The following is a 26,170-nucleotide window of genomic DNA, read 5'->3' as shown; positions in this document are numbered from 1 at the left end:
TAAAAGGAACTAAAACTCAAACAGCCAATATAATTTTACAGCAGTATTAACTATCAAATACGAGTAAAAATGCATCGAGAACCAAAATTAACTCGGTCTGAATTAAGATTTCACCCTTAACATAACGCATTTGCTTTTTACGCTTTGGCCTAGCTGGATTGCAGTCTGTCTGCTCCTTGTTTCTTACTACACATTTATCAAAAATGTTAATTTTTGGAATAGGCATAAATAATGTGCCAACTTGTTTATGGTTGCAACATATTTGCTGAAAGAAAAGTTGAATTAAATCTACCTCGACTGCCAAATTTCTTATTCATTGTGGATTGGAGTTTCAACATCTCTAAGCCGTCAAAATTCTTGCTGTTCATTACGGATTCAGCTGCTTGTATTCGACTACAGAATCTGTTACATATATATATATATATACATATCATTTCATTTGATGGTTGCGAATCATTACTTTAACTGTATTATTGATTTCATTATAAATATATACATATAGTACCTCACTGCATATATTTGTATTTCAGTTCTATAATTGGGAAATTAAACAACTGTATTTAATCACATCAGCTTGTTTAACAATTTGATACCTAATGAGAAATGTATTGCCAAAGGATGGTACTTTCTAGCATCTGCTTAAATTTTAAGTTACCTACAATGCACTAAACCAAATTAAAAAACAAAACTAGAAGAAACCCAAATTTTCAGGAAGAGAAATATTATTAACAAGCAAGCAAAAAGAATACGGGACTTGCAAATTAGAAAACGTAAAGTTCAAATTTAGCATACTTGATATCCCCTTAAAGCTCGCTTATCACTGATAGTATCACCCTGCAGTTTATTATGACACGTATACACATGCATGGAAGAAATGGTTTGCATGGAAGAAAGGATGAATCTTAGAATATAATGTAGTGAAGAAATAATAATATACAAACACTGTGTCGACCCCTTATTACAATACTTTGAATGTTACCTGTATCTCTCAAAAGATAAATGAAACATGAAGATAACATATGATAAACTTAATAATACCCAAAATACAATAAATTATATTATAACAAAACGAATTTAAAAAAATTTACAAGTTTCAACAAATACCAATTCTCAACGCACAGTTCGGAAATTAAGGAAATATCTCATAGCGTATAATGTTTTATTCCGTATCTCACTTTTAGTGCTATATAATTTTCCACAGATTTTATATAAATAAAATCTATAACATAATGGGTATTTTTACTATATGTAGTTCTTGATGTAAAAAAGATCAACTTTCGTACTGTAAAAATTCCATCTATGTGAATAAGTATGAATATACTCATATACACATAATTATACTAAATAACTAATTTAATTAAAATAAATTCCTATAGAAAAATGGGGAAAGATAGAATCGCCCACTGCTTGGCGTGTTTTTAAGAATTGCACATACTCGGTATCCATGTACACATCGACGTATTTTCACTTAAAAAAACATCCCAGAATTGCACAAAAATGTCATTGCGCACTCCTTTGACTTTATCCATGTACACATCGACCTATTTTCACTTAAAAAGTCAAAAGAAAATTGACAAAAATCTAATTCTTTTTACTTTAGTAAAAAGTGCCAAATAAATAAGTGGGCGATTCTGCACTTTACCCGAAAAAATATATAAAAATACCATTTACCTATATATATTAATAATTTATTATTACACAAGGTTTTTCATATATCATCTCAAAGGAACATAAATTTAATTAAAGCGATGCATTATTGGAATAAATTTAGTCAGTGTTTTAGGTGTAAGTTATTTAGATTTCTATTGTAGAAATAATACTTTAGAAAGTGTATAGAAATATTATTTTGAACCATAAAAATTCTAAATAGTAAAATTTAAAGTACTGAAAAGGTTTTTGACAGTAGATTATATAATATAAAAATACCTCATGCTGAGCATTTTCTGAAATTACAATGCCAAATGAAATTTATGTAGTGCAGTATTTAGCAATAACTTTTTTGTAAACAAATGTAGCTATATTCGCTTAATTGTAACGACAGTAATTTTAACTGCATTTGTATAAGGCTGTACAGAAGATATATTTATATGGGTTTTCATCTGCAGAGAACAACCGGATTCTCTGTGGAAGTGCTTTCAAAAATAATGTTTAAATATTACTCTAACTATATTTGAAAGCAATGCTATAACAGTGCCCTTACTCTAACTATATTTGAAAGCAATGATCTTGATCTCATGATCCGAAAAGCTTTGGTTTTAATTGTCTCGTAAAAACTTTCAATTACTTCTGCAAAATTCATACCCACGTAAAAATTACTACACCGAAGTCAATTGATTATACAGCAACACGTTCCTAAAACAATCAACTCCACAATTCAAGATAATGCCAGTTTCCTGTAGCCTGACAAAACTATGAGTAATTTTTTAAGTCCTGTTATTTAATTATTGTCTTGACAAATGTGCCATTATCAGAGGTGGTCATTTAAGAAAATAACCACTATATGAGGTTTCAACTTAATTTTTTTCAAATAAATAATTCTCTTTTTATGCTCCCAAGACTAGTACATTTAATATTACATAAATCTTATTCACAAATCTATTTCTATTTCAAAAGCAATTTATGAAAAACAAATTTGAAATTTTCTTCATCAAACTAATAATAATGAAAATTAAAGTATGCATAAAAATGATTATATGTGTTTTAACAAAATAGCACAAAATATTTAATGTAAAAATGTGGTTCTAGTCTCATACTTGTAAAGAAAAATAGACCAAAAAGAAAAAAACAATGTAAGCTACTATGATCATCTAAATTTTCACATAATTTTAGTAGTGGAAAAAAGATTCCTTAAGCTTGTATGTCTTGTCTACCCCATTCAATAAGTAATAAACACATTAAATATTTCAATGTTTATTTCATTAATAAAACTTACCTTTTTTGCTCGCGAAATATAATTAGTACATTTTTTAAAAGGTAAAAAAACATTCTTTTTACTCGGCCACATCACATTAGTCGAAAAATTGAAAATTGAATCATGCAAGATCATTTTTAAGTAAGGTATGCTCAAATTTATTAGTACATAATATTCAAATGATAAAGCAATCTACATGAACAAGCTTTAAAAAAGTATTTCTAAACTGTAATCAAAAAAATAAATTTTCCAAAATACAGTTTCAGTAGAATGCAAAAACTATATTTCTGCATCTGCACACTGAACCAAATTATCAAGTCTGAAATTATCACTTTTCAGTCTTTAAGCACATTGTTTTTCAGGATAAAAGTAAAGATGGAAAATCAATTTCACGCTCAGAAACTCCATTTCCATTAGTCAGTTATCAGCAACGTTCTCTCAAACATTAGACACGATTACACGTGCATAGCTTTAGTGGTATATTCATAGTCAGTGCTGGTATTTTATTATTTATAACTAATTTCTAAACAGTAAAACGTAGTAAAATTTGTAATACAGTAAATCGTAGTAAATAATATATTGCATTACTACAACCACGAAGAAAATAACACCACCCTCGCACAACAAATAACTAGAGCGGCGCCATATTGCTTGTTTGGGAAACTTCTGAGAGTGGGGGAGGGAGCATGGGAGGGAGGGGAATTTTTTTCTTCACGTCAGCGTTAACAGGGAGAAAAGTTTTGCGATTGTGAATGAACTTGTTCGCGTTAAAGAGATGTTGGTTGATACCGGTGTTTATTTGTAATATCAGAAATGTAAGTGCTTATGTGTGTGTATTCAGAGAACCAACTCGTAGCAAAAACCTCCTCCCTAAGACGACCGCCTCTGAAAGAGACCAGTCTTTCTGAAAACATAAGTATACTTTGGTATTGAATATTCCCTCTGTAAGGCGGCCATTCACAAAGAAAATTCTGCGAGTGGGGATGGTCGCCTTAGAGAGATTCATTCCGTAGATGCAATCTTTCTAAGACGACCACCTCTAAAAGATAACCGTATCTCTGAGAACGTGAGTATATAATGGTATTGAGCATCACCACTCTAAGGCGACCACTTGCAAAGATGGATTTTTATTTGCGGCTGGTCGCGTTAGAGAGACCTCGTTGTGTGTGGTGTATATGATTACTGTTATTGTTCGCAAAAAAATTTTAAATCAAATAAATAAGCATATTTAGTAAAAACCCTCTCTAAAACGACCACCTACGTTTCCAGGTTACTCTGATGGTCTTAAAGAGATCATATTTTCATTCTGTTAATTTTATTGTTTACGAGAAGTCCATTAACGTCAGTAAAAAAAATAGCATAAACCCATATAAACTAACAGAAGATTTATTATTATATTGATACCAGTAAGAAAACCAGTAAAAGTCAATATAAACCTATACAAACCGGTACAAAGATCTGCCATTGAATGTTGGTTGTATGGGTGTCAAGTGATACCAGTAAGAAAAACCCACAGAGATCAATAGAAACCAGTAAAAGTCAGTAGAGACCATCAAAAATTCTATAGGTACCAGTAGAAAGGTCTATGGGTCACTTTGAAACCAGTAATAAAAACCCACAGAGACCAACAGAAACCAGTAAAAGTCAATAGAAACCCATAAAATCTTATGGGTACCCATAAAAAGTTTTACTGGTTTCTATTGGGCATTTTTAGCAGAGAAGATTTTCTTAAATCAGAAAAATAGTTCACCTGGTTTTTTATAACGCAATCAAACAATTATCTACACAACACTACTAACTGCAAGGTACATATTCTATTTTTACACTAGGCTCATTAGAAATGTAAACATTACGCTTTTTGTCATAGGTACTGTTTCTGTTCCAAGTAATTACATGAGTGCATTAAATTAATTTAGTATGAACATAGTATTGTAAATAAACTCCATTCAGTCTTGCGAGACGCTACTAGAGACCAACTATTCATCTGCATTCAGCCAACGCTGAACCACTAGATTTTCCTGTGTTTTTAAAAGAAAGTAAAGAAAGCCACCCACGTGCATATAATATAATATATGTCGTGTCTTTGTTAATGTTTTAGTTTACGCGTAATCTTGGCATTTATTGTGAGTTCTTTATGCGTGTATGATTTTGTATATGTTATCAATGTAGATGTTTTTAATATGTTTGCTTATGTGTAAGTATCAACTCGTCTTGTTCCCAGAGTGACATGGAAATCAAATAACACTGTACCCCAAAATCTGTGTAAAACAACTCAGCCATAGACACCCTTGTTTGGCACTATAAATAAGCAATTATGCTCATTGAATTCCCGTTATGGGGCTTCCATGGGACCCCAAGAACTTGTTGCATCTATCCAGAGGAGGACGTGGAACATACACCTGATTACCTATGTGAGTCACCAGGTGTCCCCGTCTTTCATCACCTGTCACCTGCTTAAACATTAAAGTCTTATTTACAGTTAGACTATGATAAAAATAGCTCACAGACCATTACAGGCATGTAATAGGCACACGGGGAGCTTCATAACTATCATTATTTGAGCTGGTGTTTTTCCATAGTTCCAGGGTGCTATCAATCTTCCAGCCTTCCTACAAGACACAAGAAGAGCCCTATGCCGACCACCACACAAAGCGCCACAATGAATGTTCTACCAAAAATGCCCTGACACAATTGAATGTTCCACCAAGAATGATCTGCCACAATGCATGTTCCTACAAGAATGCTCTCATATAGTGCATACTGCTTCATCAATAAAGCTTTGATAATATGTATTCTCCAGCAAGAATGCTCTGCGATCATTAATGCTCCACCAAAAATGATCTGCCACAACGCATATTCCCCATGATAGCTCTGGTGAAGTGAATACTACTCCATCAAGAATCCTCTGACAGCATGCATACTCCACGAAGAATACTCTGCCACAGCAAGTGTTCCACCAGGTGTGTTTTGACACAATGAATGCTCAACCAAGAATATTCTGTAAAGTTACTCCACATTTCGTTTTGATTGCATCGATGTTTGAAGAATGAAATTTCTTACCTCGCTCATCTTCCGCCGGCTGTCTTGGTGATCCTTTTCCGTAGAAGATCTCATTTCCAACATTTGTTTCCTGACTGCTTGTTTTTCCTTTTCTCTTTCCAATTCCGTTTGTTCCAGACGAGATCTCAGGTCCGACACTAGTTTCTGGCTCTCACTCAACAAATGCTGCAACTCGCCACGTTCTTTTTCCCAAGTCAATTCCAGTCTTGTCTTGGCGATATTCCGAGTTTGACCGCGAGTAGATTCCATTATCTTCTGTTCTTCCAGCTGTAGAAAACGATATATACAATGAATACAGTATTCACTATAATCGGCAAGAAATTATTTCTTAAAATTTTATATGGAAAATATAATGTAAATTAACATTCGAGTATGAATTAGTTAATTTATGTCCTCAGAACTATGAAAAAGAATTTTTTTAACTATTGAAAGCATAAAAGACAACATTAGAAACAAATGACTTTTTATTCCTTAAAACCAAATTTTCTAAAAGCTTTTGACAAATCCTGATGATAACATTTACCATTCATTATATTTTAGTTCAGACACCACCTTGTTGAGACAATTAATTTTTTTTTAAGTCGGGACACATGAAAAATCAGCGATGTCCTTGTACGGATTCAAAACCATACTTTATAAAACTGGTATGTATGATACGCCAGAAATCTTCCATCAGTTTTGCCCGTATTTCCCCAACCTTGCGGAAGCTAAATTAAATATTGATGAGTCTCCAGGGATACTTAATTATTCATATTGAACGCCAATGTTCCAGCGCCAATTGTCGATTTATTACTTTTTTGGGGGGCAGAAATCATGCAGCATCAACAGTGTTCTGCTAGGGATTCGAACTCTGGGCCTTCCTATTGTCAACCGGAAGTGCTTTTCAATTAGACCACAAAAGCACGTGATAAGGAAGAAGAACATTCCTTAAAAGTTATGCTTAATATTAACAAGGAGCTCACGCGTAAAGAATACGAGCACATTTTAAATTCATTTTAAGCTCTGTATGTTACTTAAATGCAGATTTACTTTACTTTATCACGAACTTTATCTGTATACTATCCAAAGTCTTTTATTATTCAATTAGTTTACTGGTTTCCATATAGATTCGTTTGAGTCTAAATCCTTATGCAACTGTTTGAAGTACATTGATAGCTGCGTATCATCACAGATGCCCACTTTTTTGTAAGGAATAAGTGTCTTCATGATGGCCTCAAAGTAGAGCCCCTTGCTAAGTTTTTACACGAGATTAATAAGCCATTCTATCAGGACGCACAAGATTGCAACACTATGAATCATTTCAATCTCTTCAGCTATGAAATTCTGCAAGAAGATCGGCATTTGCGCTCTTCTACAGCTTTTATATTCAATGAAAACCGAAATTTTCCTACATACGATTTAAAATTGTTGTTACAACTCCATACTGTGTAAGCATTCTAAATCTTTTTCCTAATTTTTGTAGTGTAAGGATCTTAAGTTTTACGAACGTTTATTTTATTTTAAATCTTTACTATCACTTCTTATTTTCTACTTCCAGCCAGAATTAAAAGCTTTAACTTATTTATGCAAATTTGTCTTGTGAACGCCAAGTACTTAAGTTGTGGCTTTTTGCCAAGCAAGAAAGAGGAAGGAGTGATTAGGAGCAGGCCGCTTGCCATAGCAGTTTTACTCGGTTGCTGGTTGCCTTCAAGGCCAGAGGTTTAATCCCCTTGATAATTTTAAACGTATCGTAGTGTTAACAGTTCTCTGTACTACATACGGCCTTTCTGTTAATATACGGCCAATCTTCACGTAGGCACTTGTTTATTAATCCAAAGTTAGTTTAGTTAGAGTTTAGTTAATATTTTTATATTCTTACGTTCAGACCACAAGTGGTTGGTCTCTGTATTCCGAAGACCGGAAATCATTATAAAGAGAGAAAAATAAAGGGTTTCGTATACCCTTCCTGTGTATCTTGTCTACTTCCCACATTTATTGAACATAGCTTTAGTAAGCTCCCTGTTCCGAGTCAGGTCATTTAATGTTCCCAAAGCAAGTAAGGAGGAACATAGAACCTGATAGTAGGACTTTCTGCTATTTTAGTAAGGCATATACTTGTAAATATTATGTAAATAGTGGTCTATTTTCTGGGTAAAATATGTATTTTATGTACAGTTTAATTCTGTAAAATGTGTTTTACACATCCCTCACGCGTAACAAAGGACTCACCAACTTTCATCCTGCTCTCTGGACCCACTAGAGCATCGTTCCTTGAAGCACCTATGTTATGATAGGCGGTATACAGACGCGGCGACCGGAACTGGAACTTGAATTACTTTTCAGGTCTGGTTTAAATATATGCGAAAACAATAACAATTACGATAAATGGATTCAAAATTTTGTTCATTTACATTCAGTTATTATGCAAGTTATACTGAACCCAGAACGTTGACTGATGTAATCCGGGATACCAAAAAATGCAATAACTTGCGCATATTGCATTATTGCATTGTTATTACAATTATAAACTGGTGCACAATTCATAATTTGTTAGAGGGAAAATAGCTCAGCAGCTCGGAGTATTTCTTACTTTGATTTCTACAAGCCTGAAATTAAAGAAAATGCAAATACTCTTCTACACCGCATAAAATGCAAAGAACGTCTAAGGAGATCAAACCTCTTCCTAAAAGTTTTTTGATAAAATTATAGCACATGTGTCGCTCGAAAGACTTTATGATAAATGGATTCTGTCTCAATTTCACAAAGATATGCTGCAAAAATTTTCATATCAAACAGAACAGCAGGATTTTGGCTACATTAGCTTTCATTCAATATTCAGAAAACTATAAATTGTATTTAAACTGTTTCTTTCAGATCTGATGGTGTTTCTGATTTAGATGTTGTTTCTGATGAGAATAGCAAAGTGTCAGTGTTTGCATATCTTGATCTTATTATCCTTTCGCACAATCCTTCGATAATAACGTAATACAAGAGAAAAATTCACCTGATTGATCTTAGATTTCAATTCTGATAACTGGATTTCGAAAGCATTCTTGTCCGTTTCTATCTGGAGTTTCAAATTCTTGTTTTCCAGAAGAGAATCGTCAAGCTGCTCACGGAGATCTTCCATCTGAAAGCGCAACTCCTGAACTTTTCTTCTTGCAATCTCTGCCTATAAATAATTACAAAATCACTTGCAGCAATGCATAATCACAGCATGCATATTAAACAATATTTGTAATGTTCTTAACTTGTTATTTAATACTATTTTACACTTTGGAACCGTAGAGGAGACCGTAATGCAATATATACTGTATACGCGTATATACGTAAGAATTGTAAGAATTGGAGGTTTCCTTCAGCCCACCTGGACACGAGTGTTCCCATAGTTCAAAAGAAGGGGCCCCGTATCTCCACAAACGAGGGCAGCCAGTAACCCAGCCACCCCCAAACAGCAAGCAAAAATACTAAATTAAAAATAAATAAGCACATCTAACACAAAATTACAGACCAACAAACAAACAAACAAAAAACAAACCATAAACACAAATTCACAACATAGAGCACCACAGATATATAAAACCGATTATAATACGCGTATACATGTAATGCGTAAGTGCAATATACACGTATATACGTATTGCGTAAGTGCAATATATACTATATACGTATTGCGAAAGTGCAATATATCCTATGTTATCACTAAAGATGTTAAAATATTCACATTAACTAATCTGCGATTAACTAATTTGCTCCGTTAACCTGCGAATTCAAGAGTTTTTCCCATTTTACTTAGATAATGTGCACATGAATGGCTTTCGTTTCGTTAAAGTTCAAAAGTGTTTTCCTCTCATTTATTTCTCCTTCTTCCTCCACTTTTAGTTTGGTTTCACAGAGTGGTTGCCAAGTTCGGTGACAAAAATTAGACGCTGAAGTTGGTGCGCCAACTGACTTACTTTACCTTTTACTTATGCTACTGAGCTTATGCTGACCAACTGACCTTTTACTTATGCTACTGAGATTTTCAAATATAAACAAACTGCCGCCACTTATCCTTTTAAATTGTTGATTGGACAGGGTTTTAGGAAATGTGACTCCAAATCTAAGTGTACCACAAATAGGCGTGCTTGTCGTGAAGACCATTTGCTACATTATTCAAAGCGTCACACCAGTCTTAACATTTTACCGACCGCTGGCGGTTCAGCAGCATAAGCCCGTCCAACCATCCACTCAGCCGCAGTTTCTTCCTGTCCTGAATAACTGTCAGGACAATCTGATAAATCGTCTAAATAAAACTCTCCAGTACCATTTTTTTCGCTCATCGTGAACGGTAAATTTTTTAAAAAAACGGCGTGAAAATTTGGGAGTTTACGAAGCAAAGCACTTGACGCAAGTGAGGATTTTAAAGCCTGAGTAAAACCTTTAAGGCCAGTAAAAATTTTTGAGAAAAAGGAAACATTTAAACTGAGGAATTAAAATACCATTTGATTGATAATTATTGAGCTTAATTAAAAGTAAAAAAGTAGAAAAATTAATTTTCAAATATTTTATTATTAGAAAATATTACAGAACACACAGATGAATATTTGAGCCCGAGTAAAAACCTTTACGGCCAACATAGAAAATAACATATAAGAAAAAAATTAAAAATTCTTAGAAGGTTTTGTAGGATCCATTTCTTCGAATTACTTCAAATATTCTTGTTTTCATGGATGAAACGAGTTTTTGACAAAGGGTGTGGTCGGTTTTATAGCATTCATCTTCGATAGTGGATTTCAGCTCTGTTGTTGATGTAAAATATCTCCCATTTGCATAAACTCTTCTTGCTAAGTCACCCCAAAGGTTCTCGATTGGGTTGAGGTCCGGTGATCTAGCCGGCCATTTCACAGTTTCAACAACAAAACCGGCGGTTTTACAGCTGAGGATGGTGGTTCGGTAAAACCATCGAAACTAGTCCTGTGAAAGTTTTGTAAATATAACGCGGATTTTTGTTGTTTGACTTCTGAATTAGTATTTATTCAGCGTGTTATTGTGTCTTAAGTAACATTATGTTAATTTAACCTTGCTCTTGTTCCAGCAAAGATCTTATTTTCACTTTAACGACTGCCTAGCAGGTAATGTGCAGACCATCTAAGTAATTTGTAAATTACTCAGGTAATTAGAGAAATGAAACAATTTTTAGCACTTTAAAGGGGCACCCTAATTAATTTGCACATTTATCTGCATCTGTAGAATAACTGATTTCTGCACTTTAGCGGTAACGTATATACGCATATGCGCAATGCGTAAATACGTATGCGTAAATGCAATATACACTATATACGTATATATACGCAAGGTTGTATGAAGGTTAGAGCTTTTTAACAAATCCAGTAAAACTACAGTTACAAAAATAAGTCGAAGAATTAATTAAACTCATATACAGTAATAAAAAAAAGATGCTGAGAAATAACATGCGATGCCGTGTTTTTAAGCTCGATATTTTATCAATGATGGGGAAAACTTGTTTTTCTTATAAAGAGCAAAATGCCATCAGGAATCTTCTAATTCTAAGGAATTAAAATTACATAAATAAATAAATATAGTTTTTAAGTATATACGTGAGCATTTTCAATAGAAAAACGTTACTGGGAAAATGTTAAATGCACGTGCTCTTGTATTTTTAATTTTCTGGCTTAGCTTTCCTTTAATATTCATCACGTGCTGCATTGCGCGGGGAATAAAACAATTTTATTTATAATTAATGTTGAGAATCGAGCATTTAATTAATAGTATGAGCAGTTTCCCAGTGGCATCATTGTTTTATTGTTTTATGTTTTATGCATCTGGCATCACTGTTATTTTTATCATTCTAAAATTTGTCATGTAAACAGTAAGACGTACGTAAGTTCCCTTTTCTTTTTTTTGTTAATAAAGTACAAAATTCAATTAGCCATCGCTCTGCATGTTAATTTTATAACAGTTTATGGGTTTTAGCGACGTTTAACTGCGTAAATAAATTAACGATGGCTATGTTGACGTATTTGAATCACGGATTTTTTTTTTTTTACTTTCGTTTTCTATTTCAACACTTCCACCTGAACAGTGTGTAGGTAGACGCTACAGTGTACCGATAGCCTTTTAATTTTGCTGCATATTTCCTGGTTAATAACGAAGCAATATGGAAGCTAAAAATTTTGGTCACTGTACCAAATTGGAAAGTTTATTCAACTGGACTGATTGGAAATTTGAAATAAACTCCGTATTTGTGCTCAACGATTGTGCGAGCATCTTCTATAATTCCCTTATTGAGCCAAAAGCTCCGACAGAAAGCGCGAATGAAAAAACGATGCGCGAGTACAACGAAGCCGCAAAAGCATATGCAAAGGCGAATGCGAAAGCTGCTGTGATCATTCGCACAGTATCACCGAATGTGTTAAATTTGATCCGTATGCATGGTAATTCTGCACTAGCGATATGGAATGAGTTATTAAGTAACTTTGAGAAGGTGTCAAGCGTAAAATTGGACACTCTTCTGCAACAGTTTTTCACTTTTCGGATCGAGAAAGACAAAAGTGTAATGCAATTACTCGCACGTTTACGTACACTGTGGGTGGATCTTCAATGTAAGCAAGAGTTGAGCGGTGAAGGAAAGTTGCCGCAGAACCTGCTAGCACCGCGAATCTTATCTATTCTTCCTGATGACGAATATATAGAGTTGAAATCACAGTGGACTCTATGCCAAAGACGGAAAAGTCACCTGAAAAACTGATCGAACAGATCAACATGCGGCTGCAGAGAAGAAATCAAGAGCTTAGAAACGAAAGTACGGTAACATTTGTGGCAAATGGTAATTACAGCATACTGGAAAGAAATGGAAGAAGGGTGGTAAAAAACCGCAGATGGTCAGCCAATCCCAACCCTTGACAACAAATAATGCCAAAACAATGAACAAACTTAGTAAGACCAGTGATGGCGTGAAAGATTTCAATTGCATCTGTTTTCATTGTAATAAACCCGGGCACATTGGTAAATTTTGCCCAGTTTTCCCTGACATGCCAACCACGACGAATAGCAAAACAGAGACCTTCTTTGCAAATACTCAATGCAGTGCGTTTGCTTGTCAAGAAGATTGTGGCCGAAATGTGTGGCTTAAAGACGATGGAGCTACAGCACACATTACAAATTCAGCCGAGTATTTCAAGACGTACCGTCACTTTGACAAACAAACAGAAATCACAGTCTGTAACAAACAGACAATACCAGCATATGGCTGTGGGGACATTGACATGTGCGCGGTGATTGGAAACGTACGAAAATCTATTGAGCTGACTGATGGACTGTAAGCACCAGAAATTGGCAAAAATTTGTTATCAGCCTCAAAGGCAATGAAGCCAGGAATCTCGAACTTTGGTGATTCAGACGATAAGATTTGTCGTTTCTTTCGCTAGGAGACCCCAGATAATATACTTTTAGAAGCCCATGTTCATCAAATGGACTCTTTGAACTACGTGCAAAACAAGTTAAGACACAAGGGGATTCTGATGCTGCAGCCTACTTGGTTGACAACGAAATGACGACTCCTTTTCCTGAGACGGCAATGAAGACGACGACAAAATTGCCATTATCACTTTGGCATCGACGACTTGGGCATCAAGGAATACAGTACGTGAAACAGTACTTGCACCAAAATGGTATAGATTTTATCGACGATGGACTATTTTGTGAGCCATATGCGTATGGTAAACAAAGTGGCAAACATTTAAATCAAAACGATTCAAAATACAAAAGTCTGGTGAGATAATACATGCAGACTTACTCGAATCGCCAGTCTTATCAAGAGGTGGAAAGAAGTACATGTTAGTGATTAAGGACGATTACTCTAAGTTTCGACATGTAGAACTTCTGAGACATAAAGATGAGACTGTGGATAAAATCAAGCAGTGTCTTGTTCGGACCAACAAAGATGGTATAAATGTAAAAGAACTGGTCACAGACGGTGGTCGTGAATTTGACAATGATAAATTGGTGAAACTGACTGATGATGTAGGCATCAAGCTGCGAATCAGTATGCCATATACACCAGAACAAAACGCATTAGTTGAAAGGGAGAATCGTACAATAATGAATGCAGTTCGCACTATGATCAAGGATTCAGGCTTACCACAGTTCCTATGGGCAGAAGCAGCATCTACAGCTGTCTACGTTCTCAATCGTACCCGACCAAGTAAGACTACGGGAAAATCTCCGTTTGAGAAATAGTTTGGACGCAAACCGGCAATCAACAGAATTCGAGTTTTTGGATCAGCTGCATTTGTGCATGTACCAAATGCCAACAGAGGTAAATTAGATGACAAGGCTATAAAGGGCTATTTAGTTGGTTATTGTGATGACGATGGGTATCGCATTTTAATACCATCAAGGAATGATACGATAAAAAGTGCCAATGCAGTGTTCAATGAACAGCAAATCGGCCCTACTTCCCAACCTTCAAAATTAGCATCTAAGATGGTCTATCAAGCGGTATGAAGTTTATTTTGGAAGATGCACACGATGGTTCAGATACACAGTTGACAGTTGAGAGCAGAATCTGGACACCCGTGCGGCTTACATAGACTATTCGGGTCTAGTCCAGGTTCCGCAACTATCCAGGGCAACACCTCATGGGCCCTATAAGGGCATACATTGATCCTGTATACATGCTTATATAGTTCATAATATATGCTTATAGTTACATAGTTCATAATATAGGCTTACATAGTTACATAGTTCATAGTGCATGCTTATATACAAGTAGTTCATAATACATAGATCTTTCATAATACGTGCTTACATAATTCATACTTATACATGCTTACGTAGTTCATAGTTGCTAACATAGTTCATAATATATTGAGCCTGTTACATAATACATACATGGTTCACAATAATTTTCATTGGCCATAATACATACATGTTTCATAATATATACAGTGGGCCGTAATACATACATGTTTCATAATACATACAGTTAAAAAAAGAGAGAGAGAGAAGAGAGATTGACAGGGAACTATTCCACACTGCACAAATCTGTTCCCAATTCCTCCGGTTTCTGCATTATCTTGCATATTTTGATCAGATAACGCTTATGAGAAATTGCCTGTTCCGGAAGCTTCACATGCCGCTGTGCGGTTAGAGGGCATTGGGTCAAGTAATGGTCTGGTTTACCAATGCCTCCACAGACACAAATCTCGCAAATCTGCCGGTCACAAATCTCGTTATTTGTGGGGATGAGTCGAGACGATCGAGCGAAACTTTATGGTAATATTCATAGGTCTTCCTGCTATGTTCGGTAGTGTCCCATTTCCATTGCCACTGGTGCTGAGCTGCTGTCCCTGTCACTTTTTTAAGTTGAGACCTCGGGAGTTTGGTAATAACGCTTTGTGCATCGATATTGTGAGCTGCTTCTTTTGCTAGCCTGTCGGCTTCCTCATTACCTTGAATGCCGGCATGCGCCTTTATCCAAGATATGAGGATATTCATTCGCAACGCTCCTTCAGCATGTCCTGAATCTCCGCTATGATAGGAAAAGGATGTCTGGGATTTCGTAAGGCATATATGAACGAGAGGCTGTCTGTAAGAATATTAATAGTGGATCCTACTGGGGGTCTTGTTAACTTGATAGCTTTGCGAATCCCAATTGCTTCAGCCTGGAAAACTGAATGATTCTGTCCCATATGACCTTTCCATGTTATCAGCGTTTCCTTGTTTTTAGTTACTATAAGGCCACAGCCTACTTGTCCGTCAACTTTTGAACCATCCGTATAAACATAATATTGATTCTTTATGTCAGTCATCTTTCCGTTATTGTGTGGGCCGAGACTCCTTTTTCGTAGTTACACGAATGGATGACATTTACTGGCCTTATTTCTTCATGGAGGCTGTGCTGAGAGGTGGTGTGTACTATAACCCCTTTTCCATGGTGTGAAGGATGGGTTGCATTTATGAGACGTTTCGTTTCATACTCCTCTGGATCATAGCATAGCGGTTCAAAAGTAGTGCAGAGATGTAATTGGAGAACAGTCGTTACTGCTGCTTCTTGTGCTGCTCTAATATGTAATGGAAAAGTCCCGCCAGTATTGTGGCTGCCGCTGTTGTACGGTATCCTTTTGTAATAGCCAGAGCAAAGGGGCGTTGTATACTAATGACTAATTTCCTTTTCTTTCGTTCATTGGAGTTGCCCAGATAGAGTGCCATTTTTTTCACGACGAACTGATAGAGATTTTTAGGATATGTCGTCTAAGGCCCCAGTCTGAGCCTTCAAGGCCCCTTAAGGTATTTGCAATTGCGTGTGTCCTCGCGCGGACTGCTCTGAGATGAGGCAGTCAGGAGAGCTTTTCATCGATTATAAGCCTCAGCAGTTTTAGTTCCCGAGTTCGTTTGATTGTACTGCCCTTTAGTTTCAAAACTGGATTCTTTCAAGAGTTTGACCTGATTTGTGTACGATCAAATACTTTGACTTTTGTTCCAAGATGGTGAGTTTCTTGCCTTCACAGAGCCGTACAAATTGTGCTATGGTCTCATTACAGTTACTTTCCAGCTGGTCTCTCGATTTGCCTCTGATGATGAATGTCGCGTCATCAGCAAAAGCAATCACCTTTCTGTGGGTTGGCCACAGTGCTTTGAGAATGGAATTAAAAGTTGCATTCCATAGGTAAGGACCTGCACATGAACCCTTGGTCTGCTTTCTCTCAACAACTCCTCCTTCATGCACTGCTACAAGAGTGCGATCAGAGCTGCGAAAAGGTGCAGATACACAGGTGACAGGTGAATGCAGGGCCCGGACACCCGGACGGCTTAATATGACAAATCGGGTGTCGTCCGGTACCCGCACCTATTTAGAACAACACAACCCTGGCGACTTCCTGAAAGGGCTGCATCGGAAATATATTAATGGAGAATATGTGGTATTGACGTGGCCAAACAAGGGCGTGTGCATATATATGCTTCAGTATACAATTAATAAAAAGTTTCATACATAGGTACATTGGTGGTATAGGTACATTGGATACATATGTATATTGGTCTAAGGGGTTAATGAGATAGGCAAACAATAAACACTTATACATTAAAAGAAATGAAACACTCACGCAGATACACAGGGGGCTAGTGATCTGTGCACTGATGAAGATAAACCAACGCAGATGACCGCGCGTACATTGCGAGACCGTTCAACTATCCAACGGCCTGTCAGATTTAATGAATACGACGTGTATAACAGCATTTTGAAGTTGGAAGAGCATAAAACATATGATGAAGCAACGGAGTCTCCTGAATACGCCGACTGGAAACGAGCCATGGACGAAGAAACGGCTTCGCATGCCAAGCATGGAACATGGCAATTTGTTGAGCCACCTAACGGGCGTAAAATCCTCGACAATCGCTGGGTTTACAGAGTGAAGACAAATCCCGATGGCTCAATCGAGAGATTCAAGGCCCGTTTAGTAGCAAAAGGGTACACCCAGAAGGTGGATATCGACTACGAAGACACATTTAGCCCGGTGTGTCGCTATGACACTATTCGAGCTCTAATTGCAACGACAGCCAAGGAGAATCTCAACTTATATCAAATTGAAGCGGAGACGGCATTCCTTTACGGTGACCTAACTGAGGAGATCTACATGTATCAACCTAAAGGCTATAACGACGGAAGTAAGCGTGTATGCAATATGCTTCGACTTTTATACGGCTTGAAACAAACTGGACGATGTTGGAATGCCAAGTTTACTGACGTGCTGAAGAAGCATGGCATGATACAAAGTAAATCCGACAACTGCCTGTTCATACGAAATGATTATGGACATATGATGCTGATGGCGATTTATGTTGATGATGGCATTGTCGCTGTTCAAGACAAACAGCATTCTTCACATTTATGGACGAGCTCAAGCAACATTTTAACATTCGAGTAACGACGTTAAATTGTTTCCTTGGTTTACAAGTTGAACGTTTGAAAGACGGCTCACTCTTCCTGCACCAAGAAGCATTTACAAAAAAGATATTAGAACGATATGGAGATGCTAAGACATCACACATCTCAGCAAAGAAGTCGAGTCTGAAGGTCGACTATGGTCAACCGAATGACGACGGCATGATCAAGATCAAGGAGGTGAAGCCTCTCAGCAGTCAAATTCCATACCGATCAGTAGTTGGCAGTTTGCTGTACTTGGCGATGGGGACCCAACCGGATATTGCTTACGCAGTGAGTTTAATGTCTCGAAAGCTGAACTATCCTACAGAGATTGATTGGGAAATCGTACAGACAACATTAAGGTATCTTCGCAATACCATAGGACACGGCATTGTGCACAATAATGAAGATGATAGAAGTTTGATGTTGTTTAGTGATTCAGATATTAATAGCTGTGCAGAAACACGCAGGTCTCGAACAGGTGTTATTTCTTTTTATGGTGGAGGTGCAATTACGTGGCGAAGCAAGCTACAGGAGGCCATATCCGTTTCGACCACAGAGCCAGAGTTCATGGCAGCAGCTGATGCTACAAAAGACCTGATATGGTTGAAGAGCTTGTTCAATGAGATAGCTAATAATGTCTCATTGCCTATCCTACAAATTGATAATCAGAGTACTATCAAGTACATCAAAAATCCAATGTTCCACGCACGCACAAAGCACATTGACCAAAGGTACAAGTTTGTGCAAGATGAGTTCTCGAAGGGACCTTTTCAATTAGGCTATGTCAGAAGTAATGAATAATAAGCAGACATTCTGACGAAGGCTCTTCCAGCCCCTCATTTTCATTTCCAGAAGTTGATTGGTGTAAAAACAGTCAAATAAGTAAAGGTTAATCTGTATGAACAATGACTATTTTCATGCTCGAAGGAGGCTGTTGAGAATCGAGCATTTAATTAATCTTATGTGCATTTTCCCAGTGGCATCATTGTTTTATTATGTTTTATGCATCTGGCACTGTTATTTTTATCATTCTAAAATTTGTCATGTAAACAGTAAGACATATGTAAGTTCTCTTTACCTTTTCTTGTTAATAACGTACAAAATTCAATTAGCCATCGCTCTGCATGTTAATTTTATAACGGGGCCCACCAGCGGCCGAGCGGTAAAGTCGCTGAACACTGGTAGTTCGGTCCGAGGTTCGAATCCCGCGAACGGGCTGGCTGCATGGGCGTTTTCGTGGTTTTCCCCATGTGTAACGTGTATACGAGCCAGTTTCCCTTAGAAAGTCCTCCACGAAGGCATCCCTCCCCTTAGGCAGATAGCCCTCGAGGCTTTGCCATAATCACACACACAATTAACTTTATAACAATTGAACTAACATTAACTAATTAAATACGCACGCAACAATATTAAAACATCATTTGGTTTCTTAATGACTGTCAAACTCAGAGTTTTCTCTGCAGCTGGCGGGTTTTTTTTTTTTTTTTTTTTTTTTTTTTTTTTGTAAAAACATTATATTTTTAGTTATCAGGCTCAAATTTCAATAAATTATAATTAAAAAATAGTTTATAAATAAAAAGTATTCAATTATACATGGATGCGAAGAATTTTTTGATTGATTTAGAAAATAAATAAACAGAGGTTTCAAGAATTAACTAGGCATTTTCAACAGAAAAAAGCATCGAGAGTGTTTATTAAAACAGTTCTTGATATCTTTATAAATGCAACACTTAAGGTCTAGCATCTGAGAGAATTTTTAGTGGCCGGATTATTTTGTAACCAAATTACGTTTTTAATTTTGAATAAAAAAATGTATTTAAGTTGAATATACGGGTATGAAGAGTTTTTCGCAATGACTTTGCCGCAAAATCTATGTACCATTAATGTACATAATTCGTTAATCAGTGGAAAATTATTTTGAATGTTTTTTACATTATATCACATTACTTTATATTTTACTTTGAGCATTTAGTTTGCTTTTATACACTTTTTGTAAGGCTTGGTAAACTTTTCAAAACGTCTGTCTAATTTTGTATTATTTACACTCACATCTTCATTAAATATTTTAAAAACAAAGTGTGACGGTAAATTACAGTAAATCGCTTTTAACTGGCAATTAAAACCAAATAAAAGATAATTGAAAAGTTAACATATTTACAATCTTCAATTTATGCGTCTTGGTACGGATTGCCACTACAGGTAACCTTTCATTATTCCTATGATATATCTTGAAATATTGTCTTGCAAATAACTAGATCTCTTAGCACTGCACAAAATCTTAATTTTTTTTATTTATAACTGTAACTGTTTAATAATGAAAAGCCTTTTAAAAGGCTTTTCATTATTAAACAGTTACAGTTATTAATTATTTTACACATTCGATCTTTAATAATAATTTAAGATTCAATAATAATAAACTACATCCATTAGAATTTAGTAATTCTTTAAAAATTGAGACAGCTTTGTCTATAATTAATTTATAAGATATGCAATTGACAACTTTAACGAATCTTTGATTTTTATTGCAATTAATACAAGCAAATGAGGTACTAAAGCCACTATTTTGTACCGGGGAGTTTGTATATTATATGATATTGATTCCCTGTGAGTAGTTCATCAGTAAAAGGACCAGAAGCTAAAAATATAGCTATATATGGTGTTTAGAGTATAAACCCCCGTGTAGATCTTTTGGTACCATTTTATATGTACTGCTTATTTTTAACATGCTTACATTATTTGCAGTATCAGATGGTAAGAGAAACAGCTGTACAGTTCAGTGTGGAACGCAGCCCCGAATTAATAAGGCGCACTATACTGAACATTATTAAGGCGCACTATACTGAACATTTAAAGTTAAAAAAATATTTTACCAAACTGATTCTTCATTGTGAAATGAAAATAAATTCGAATTTTTTAGATAATAGTTACACGAATATATCTTGTTTTACTGAGATAAATTCGAATTGTGTAGATAATGATTATAAGAATATATCCTATTAAGATAAATTCATATTCTATATATAATACATATTAGGATATATCTTGTTTTATTAAGATAAATTCTAGTTTAATGTATAGCAATCATAAGAATGTATCTCGTTTTACTTGCCTCTTCTCTGTGCCTTGCCCTTTCTCTCTTCAACGACCCAGTCCTCATTTCCTCGGCATTTCGTTCTGCAGACGATAGCTGAGATTTGAGGTTGTCTCTCTCCTCTACTAAGCTGGCTATCTGGGACTGCATACTGGTGATCTCAGACGACATAAGTGTCATGCGGCCTTCGTAGTCTCGTCTGGTAGATTCCAGCTCTGCGCTCAGCTTTGAATCCTCATTGTCCGAAACTCGCGACCAAGGAATAGGACGGTCACGTGATTCCATGGCTTTTGTGAAGTCATCCACCTGAAAGATTACAGTACATTATGATAAATTCCATAAGAACTTAAGTTTTGGCTACAGGAAGAACGTAACACTTGCTAGTATATCGGCACTTAAAATTATGGGTTTCTTTAACATAAGTTTTAAATCCCGGAAAAGGCATGGATGCAAATTGTCTGTCTCTTTATTGCAGGCAGTGGTGGCCGCCTAGGTGCCTCCATAATAAAAGGACCACCTCCTTTGGCCATAGTAAGTCTAAAATGGCTAGTGACCGACATAGAAAAAATTCACACTCCATGATCTGATATTGTTTTTACTTATCCTCATGATATGAAAGAATCTCAGTCGCCTGCGCGAACTCATCATGCCAAGAGGTAGAAGAGTGCCTACGAAGTCATCGGAATTTTATAGTTATAAGGCAGTGGTGCCGATCCTTTTTGGAGGCGCGTGTCCAAAACCTTTTGTTCGGGGGGGGGGAAAGTTATGGGCCAAAGAGGTTTCGGGCACGATTAAATCCCCATCGAAGAGGGGTTTACCATGTTTTGCCAGGCACAGTGAAATTTGAAAGCTAACCGTTGTTAGACGGTTTGTTTTAGGAAGATAATCGCAAAAACCAACTTTCTGTAATTATAATTACTCAATTTCCTTTCAATAAACACCTTCTCGTTCAGCTTCATCGAATTCGTCGACAATGTTGTGGTTGGTGTTAAAGTGCTGTCTGACACTAGATGTGCAACAAGCAACACTTTCCCCGCACAGAATGCATAATGCTTTCCTATTGTGTTCAATAACTCCAAATGATTCTGTCCATGGCTCTTTAAATGATTGTCCACTATCAATGTTTAATTTTGCCTTTTTTGCTAGTCATTTGTGAAGGTTCAAGACCTGGAGTATAGAAAATATATTTAATAATGAAAGTATTAAAGCTCACCTGCAATTTGCAATAAATTTGAATTCGTTTAGTAAACATTAGCTGCTTCAATTTCGGCGTTTGCCATGAAACAAGTAATGTGATTGGCCCAAACAATTTAAACGTCATAAATTGAGCCAATAAATATGTATATCATTTCTATGACGGTGTATAAAAGTCTTATATCTAGACTTAGACCCTATGCCAGTGGCATTATGCGATAAGTAAGTGAAACAATCAAGAACAGACTACAACAGTTACTTCAATTACATAGTAGTATCATTTTATTGTGATTATTGATTAAGGAAATAATACTTTAGTCGCGTGCCGGCTGATGAGGCTTTACGTACCGACTGTGACACGCGTGCCATAGGTTCCCCATTACTGTTATAAGGCGTCTAAAATCTTAGTTCAAGTTCTCATCTTAATGAAGGTTCAAGGTCTTCTAAGGAAAGCTAAAAACAGTTTGAACATTAAATTAAAAACTGTGTAAACCAAATTTTGAGTAGATCGCTGTGCCAAATTATGCTGCCACTCACAAACAATATATGCTCAAAACGCAAACTCCATAGCTCATGGAGGAGTAGTTTAAAAATGAATAAGAAAGTTTTGACTATAGCGACAAATAACAAGAGTGAACCTGAACCTAACAGGTATTTCCTGACCCCTTTCTGCATGCCTTCGTAGTGTAATTGGAAGCACGTTCGACGTGTATCTGGCAAGTCCGGAGTTCGAACGTCGGTAAGAGCTCTTGCACATTTTTTTCGTCCCTGCATCGATATAACCTAATGACTCTACAAAATAAACAAACGCTTATAAAAAATACTCATCGCTACCGCTGTCATATATTTTCTTTAACTGATATGATAATAAGTAGGGGTTTAATTGATTAAGTAATATTAACTTAAAGAAATCAAATAAGCTTTAAGCGAAATGAATAAAAATTAGCTTAAAAATTTAAGAACAGCAATTTCAACAGCCATATTTAATGATTGTAAATGTATTGTTTGAAGATGACGTACTCGTTTCCTGAGTCTGTCTCTTTCTTCTTTAAGATGCTTCTCTTCTTTCTTATAAGATTCGATCAGAGTTTCCTTTTCATCCACTAAATCTTGCAATCTTCTTCTCTCCTGTTCAACGGTTTTTAACCTTTCCATCCTCCTGTTCAGCTCTTTCATTCTTTCCTGAAAGAAATGACATGTTAAAGGTAATGTTCAAGTTCATTCTTTTCCCTGAAATAGAATATGCTAAAACGAAAAGTTGTGCAATTATATTCAAGTCCTCACGTGCGTACAAGGCAAGAATAATAACGTATACTAAAAAATATGCATCTGCCTTGATATTAAATCTTGGACCTCAGTTTAATGAATAGATTGTTTTCCCCAATTCCATTAAAGTTTGGTCGAAAACGCTCGTATTGGGTGGAATGCGATATATTTTATATCCCTCTGTCTTTCCACTAACGTCTCGAAAGTGTTTTCGTACCGACGGATTAGTATTTCTTAAAAGTGTGCTATTCGCTCGCGAACTGATTCAATTTACTTATGGAGCAAACGGTGTTTAGTCAAAAAAGAGCGATAGTTCTCCTAGAGTGTCAAGGTGCAAAGTCGCTGAACATTGGTAGTTCCGACACTGGCTCGATTCCAGGAGAACGGGGTGGCTGCAATGGCGTTTTCGTGGTTTTCCCCACGCATAACATGTATGCTAACCATTTTTCCTTAGAAAGTCTTCCACAAAGGTATCCTTTCCCTTAGATGGTCCTTGGGTTCTTTGCCATAATTACATGTACAAACCAAACTAAGCCTTAGAGTGTCGCCCACAAGAGTCCTTGGAAGCTTGTCAGGAAATTTCGATTATAATTTTAGGAAAGAAAAGAATGTTTATCCTCCTATAAAAAAGTAAGCTTAATTTTTATCACTTCCCAAATTTCTGAAAACGTTTTCAGTCTAGAACTGCATTGTTAGCTCCGTGTGGAAAGAACGTTTTAGGGATTCTTGAGACTACACTAAAAGGAATTAGCTGTACGGCTGAGTTTCCCGGTCCCACTGTTCATTTGATTCTTTCCGCTCTTCTCGCCATACTCGCACATGGCGCTTGATTCATTCTCCGTTACTGATCTTATTCATCGAGGTTCTTTCAGTGAACTCATGTTTCTGATCTGGTCTTATAAAATGTCATTTGAACCACCTCAATTCTCCATAGATACTATCTTTCAGCATATATTTGAATTCTGAGCCTTTAAAAGTGACTATATCTTCTTTTAACGCCGGTTCTGGAATAACCTATCGCGATTATTCGATAATAATCTTAGTCGATAATAATCTTGTTTTGGAAATTAACTGCTTTCAATTTCGTCATGGGATCCTTGATTTATACAAGCTTATTCAAGTTATGTGAGGCAGTAATAGCAATGACTTTGAAAACTTAGATTCAAATAAATTTAACTCTACTTATAACTGAATACAAATTTTCTTTAAAGTGCCAGCTTTTGTTTATGTATCATATAATGTTTGTACACTGCATTATATTTATTTATATAGCATATTATAACTGTATAGTGTACATTCATTTAGTGTATGATTTTATTTTCAGTGATTCAGTTTATTAGAGCCCACCAGTATTAGTTAAGTCCTATGAACACTGGTAGCTCCACCAAAGTTTGAATCCTGGAGAAACGGACAAGATGTCTGGGTTCAAAGCTCGGTGTACTTCGGCCCGGGATCACTTTTCTTCGTTAATATTATTTCTGTATATTTTATTTCTTAATTAATTAATTACTTAGCACTTTGGATAATATTTTTTAGTAATTAAATATTCTAGAGTTTTAGATATGTCTTTCTCTTTCTGTATAAACACGTATATATGTTTATGTGTATGAGCAAAGTTAAAAATAATATGATCAATATTTCAGCAGTTATTTTCTTGAAATTACTGGCGATTTGCCGTGGTAACTTAAGTAATGTAATATACACTGCAAACCTCCTGTTCGATAATAATCGGCCTCATGGTTAACGCAGCACACCCAACACAGATAAACAAAAGTACAGTTAAAAGATTAAAACAGAAATACAGCCAAAAAACAGTGTTTTGCTGTGGTACTCGGAAACTGATAAACTCAGCTTCAGCATGCTATTTGAATAGTCCTAGCACTGACTGGCCCACCAGCGGCGGGCGTTTTCGTGGTTTTCTCCGCGTGTAACGAAAGCATCCTTTCCCTTAGGCAGATAACCCTAGTGTGCTTTGCTATAATTAAATAAACCAAACCCAGCACTGAGTGTAAGCCCGCTACCAGTTGTACAAATAACGAGTTTTTTGTATTCATGTTAAGAATACCTACTAAGGTAAAGGTTGTTTACATCTCTTTAAAAACTTCTTCAACAATTTCATTTTATTTTAAAAAAGGAAGAATTTGACTTATCGTTGAATTCGAACGCTTTCTCTCCAAAACTTCAGAAAACTTTTATTAGACAAATCGGCAGAGATCAACAAATCAAGCCAAACAAAATACAGATGATGACATTCCATTTCCGAGGAAACAATGTAATTGGCTTTGGCAAAATTCGCAGAGTTATTTGCCTTGGAAGTCCATCTTAAGATAGACTGATTTTCCTTAAATTTCTACGAAAAGAATTTAAAAAATGCTAACAGGTAATGACAGGAAACAAAACAGAATTTTACCTGCATGTCTAGTTTTTCTTTTATCCAGTTATCCTGGCGGCTCTTGTAAGTATCTTTCAAAGAATTCAGCTCGAAACTAAGCTCATTGTATTCTCTTTTGACTTTATTGAGGCTATTTTCCAGCTGTTCTTTCTCTTGAACCAGCTTAGCTTTTGTCTTCACGAAGTCGTCTTCCAGCTGATCGTACTATTGAGAAAGTGTAAAATTGACATCAATCATTTTTTTAAATGACTCTCAAATAAATAAATTAATAACCCAACGGCATTTAATATTAAATGCAGAATTTTTATCATGCCATTGCTTTAACTGAAAATCTCTATTTGGTGT

At 35.9% G+C, this 26,170-nt stretch overlaps 1 protein-coding gene across 1 annotated transcript in view; it reads right to left on the bottom strand.

The window, feature by feature from the left end:
• LOC118188743 (uncharacterized) overlaps positions 1-26,170 on the bottom strand; it is a 240,108-nt gene that overhangs the window by 23,924 nt on the left and 190,014 nt on the right. Inside the window, exons 16-20 of the mRNA XM_085822219.1 lie at positions 25,844-26,029; positions 23,188-23,349; positions 20,988-21,279; positions 8,955-9,118; positions 5,972-6,238 (exon numbers count right to left, since the gene is read on the bottom strand). Of these exons, the coding sequence (XP_085678345.1) occupies positions 5,972-6,238; positions 8,955-9,118; positions 20,988-21,279; positions 23,188-23,349; positions 25,844-26,029 (1,071 nt within the window). The remainder of the gene's footprint in view (positions 1-5,971; positions 6,239-8,954; positions 9,119-20,987; positions 21,280-23,187; positions 23,350-25,843; positions 26,030-26,170) is intronic.

This window comes from Stegodyphus dumicola, chromosome 1 (genome assembly GCF_044657685.1).
Source record: "Stegodyphus dumicola isolate Sdum_Otavi_A_Nest chromosome 1, ASM4465768v1".
Taxonomy (NCBI): domain Eukaryota; kingdom Metazoa; phylum Arthropoda; class Arachnida; order Araneae; family Eresidae; genus Stegodyphus; species Stegodyphus dumicola.
Note: the sequence above shows the minus strand (reverse complement) of the source record. Positions and strands in the feature narration are given on the sequence as shown.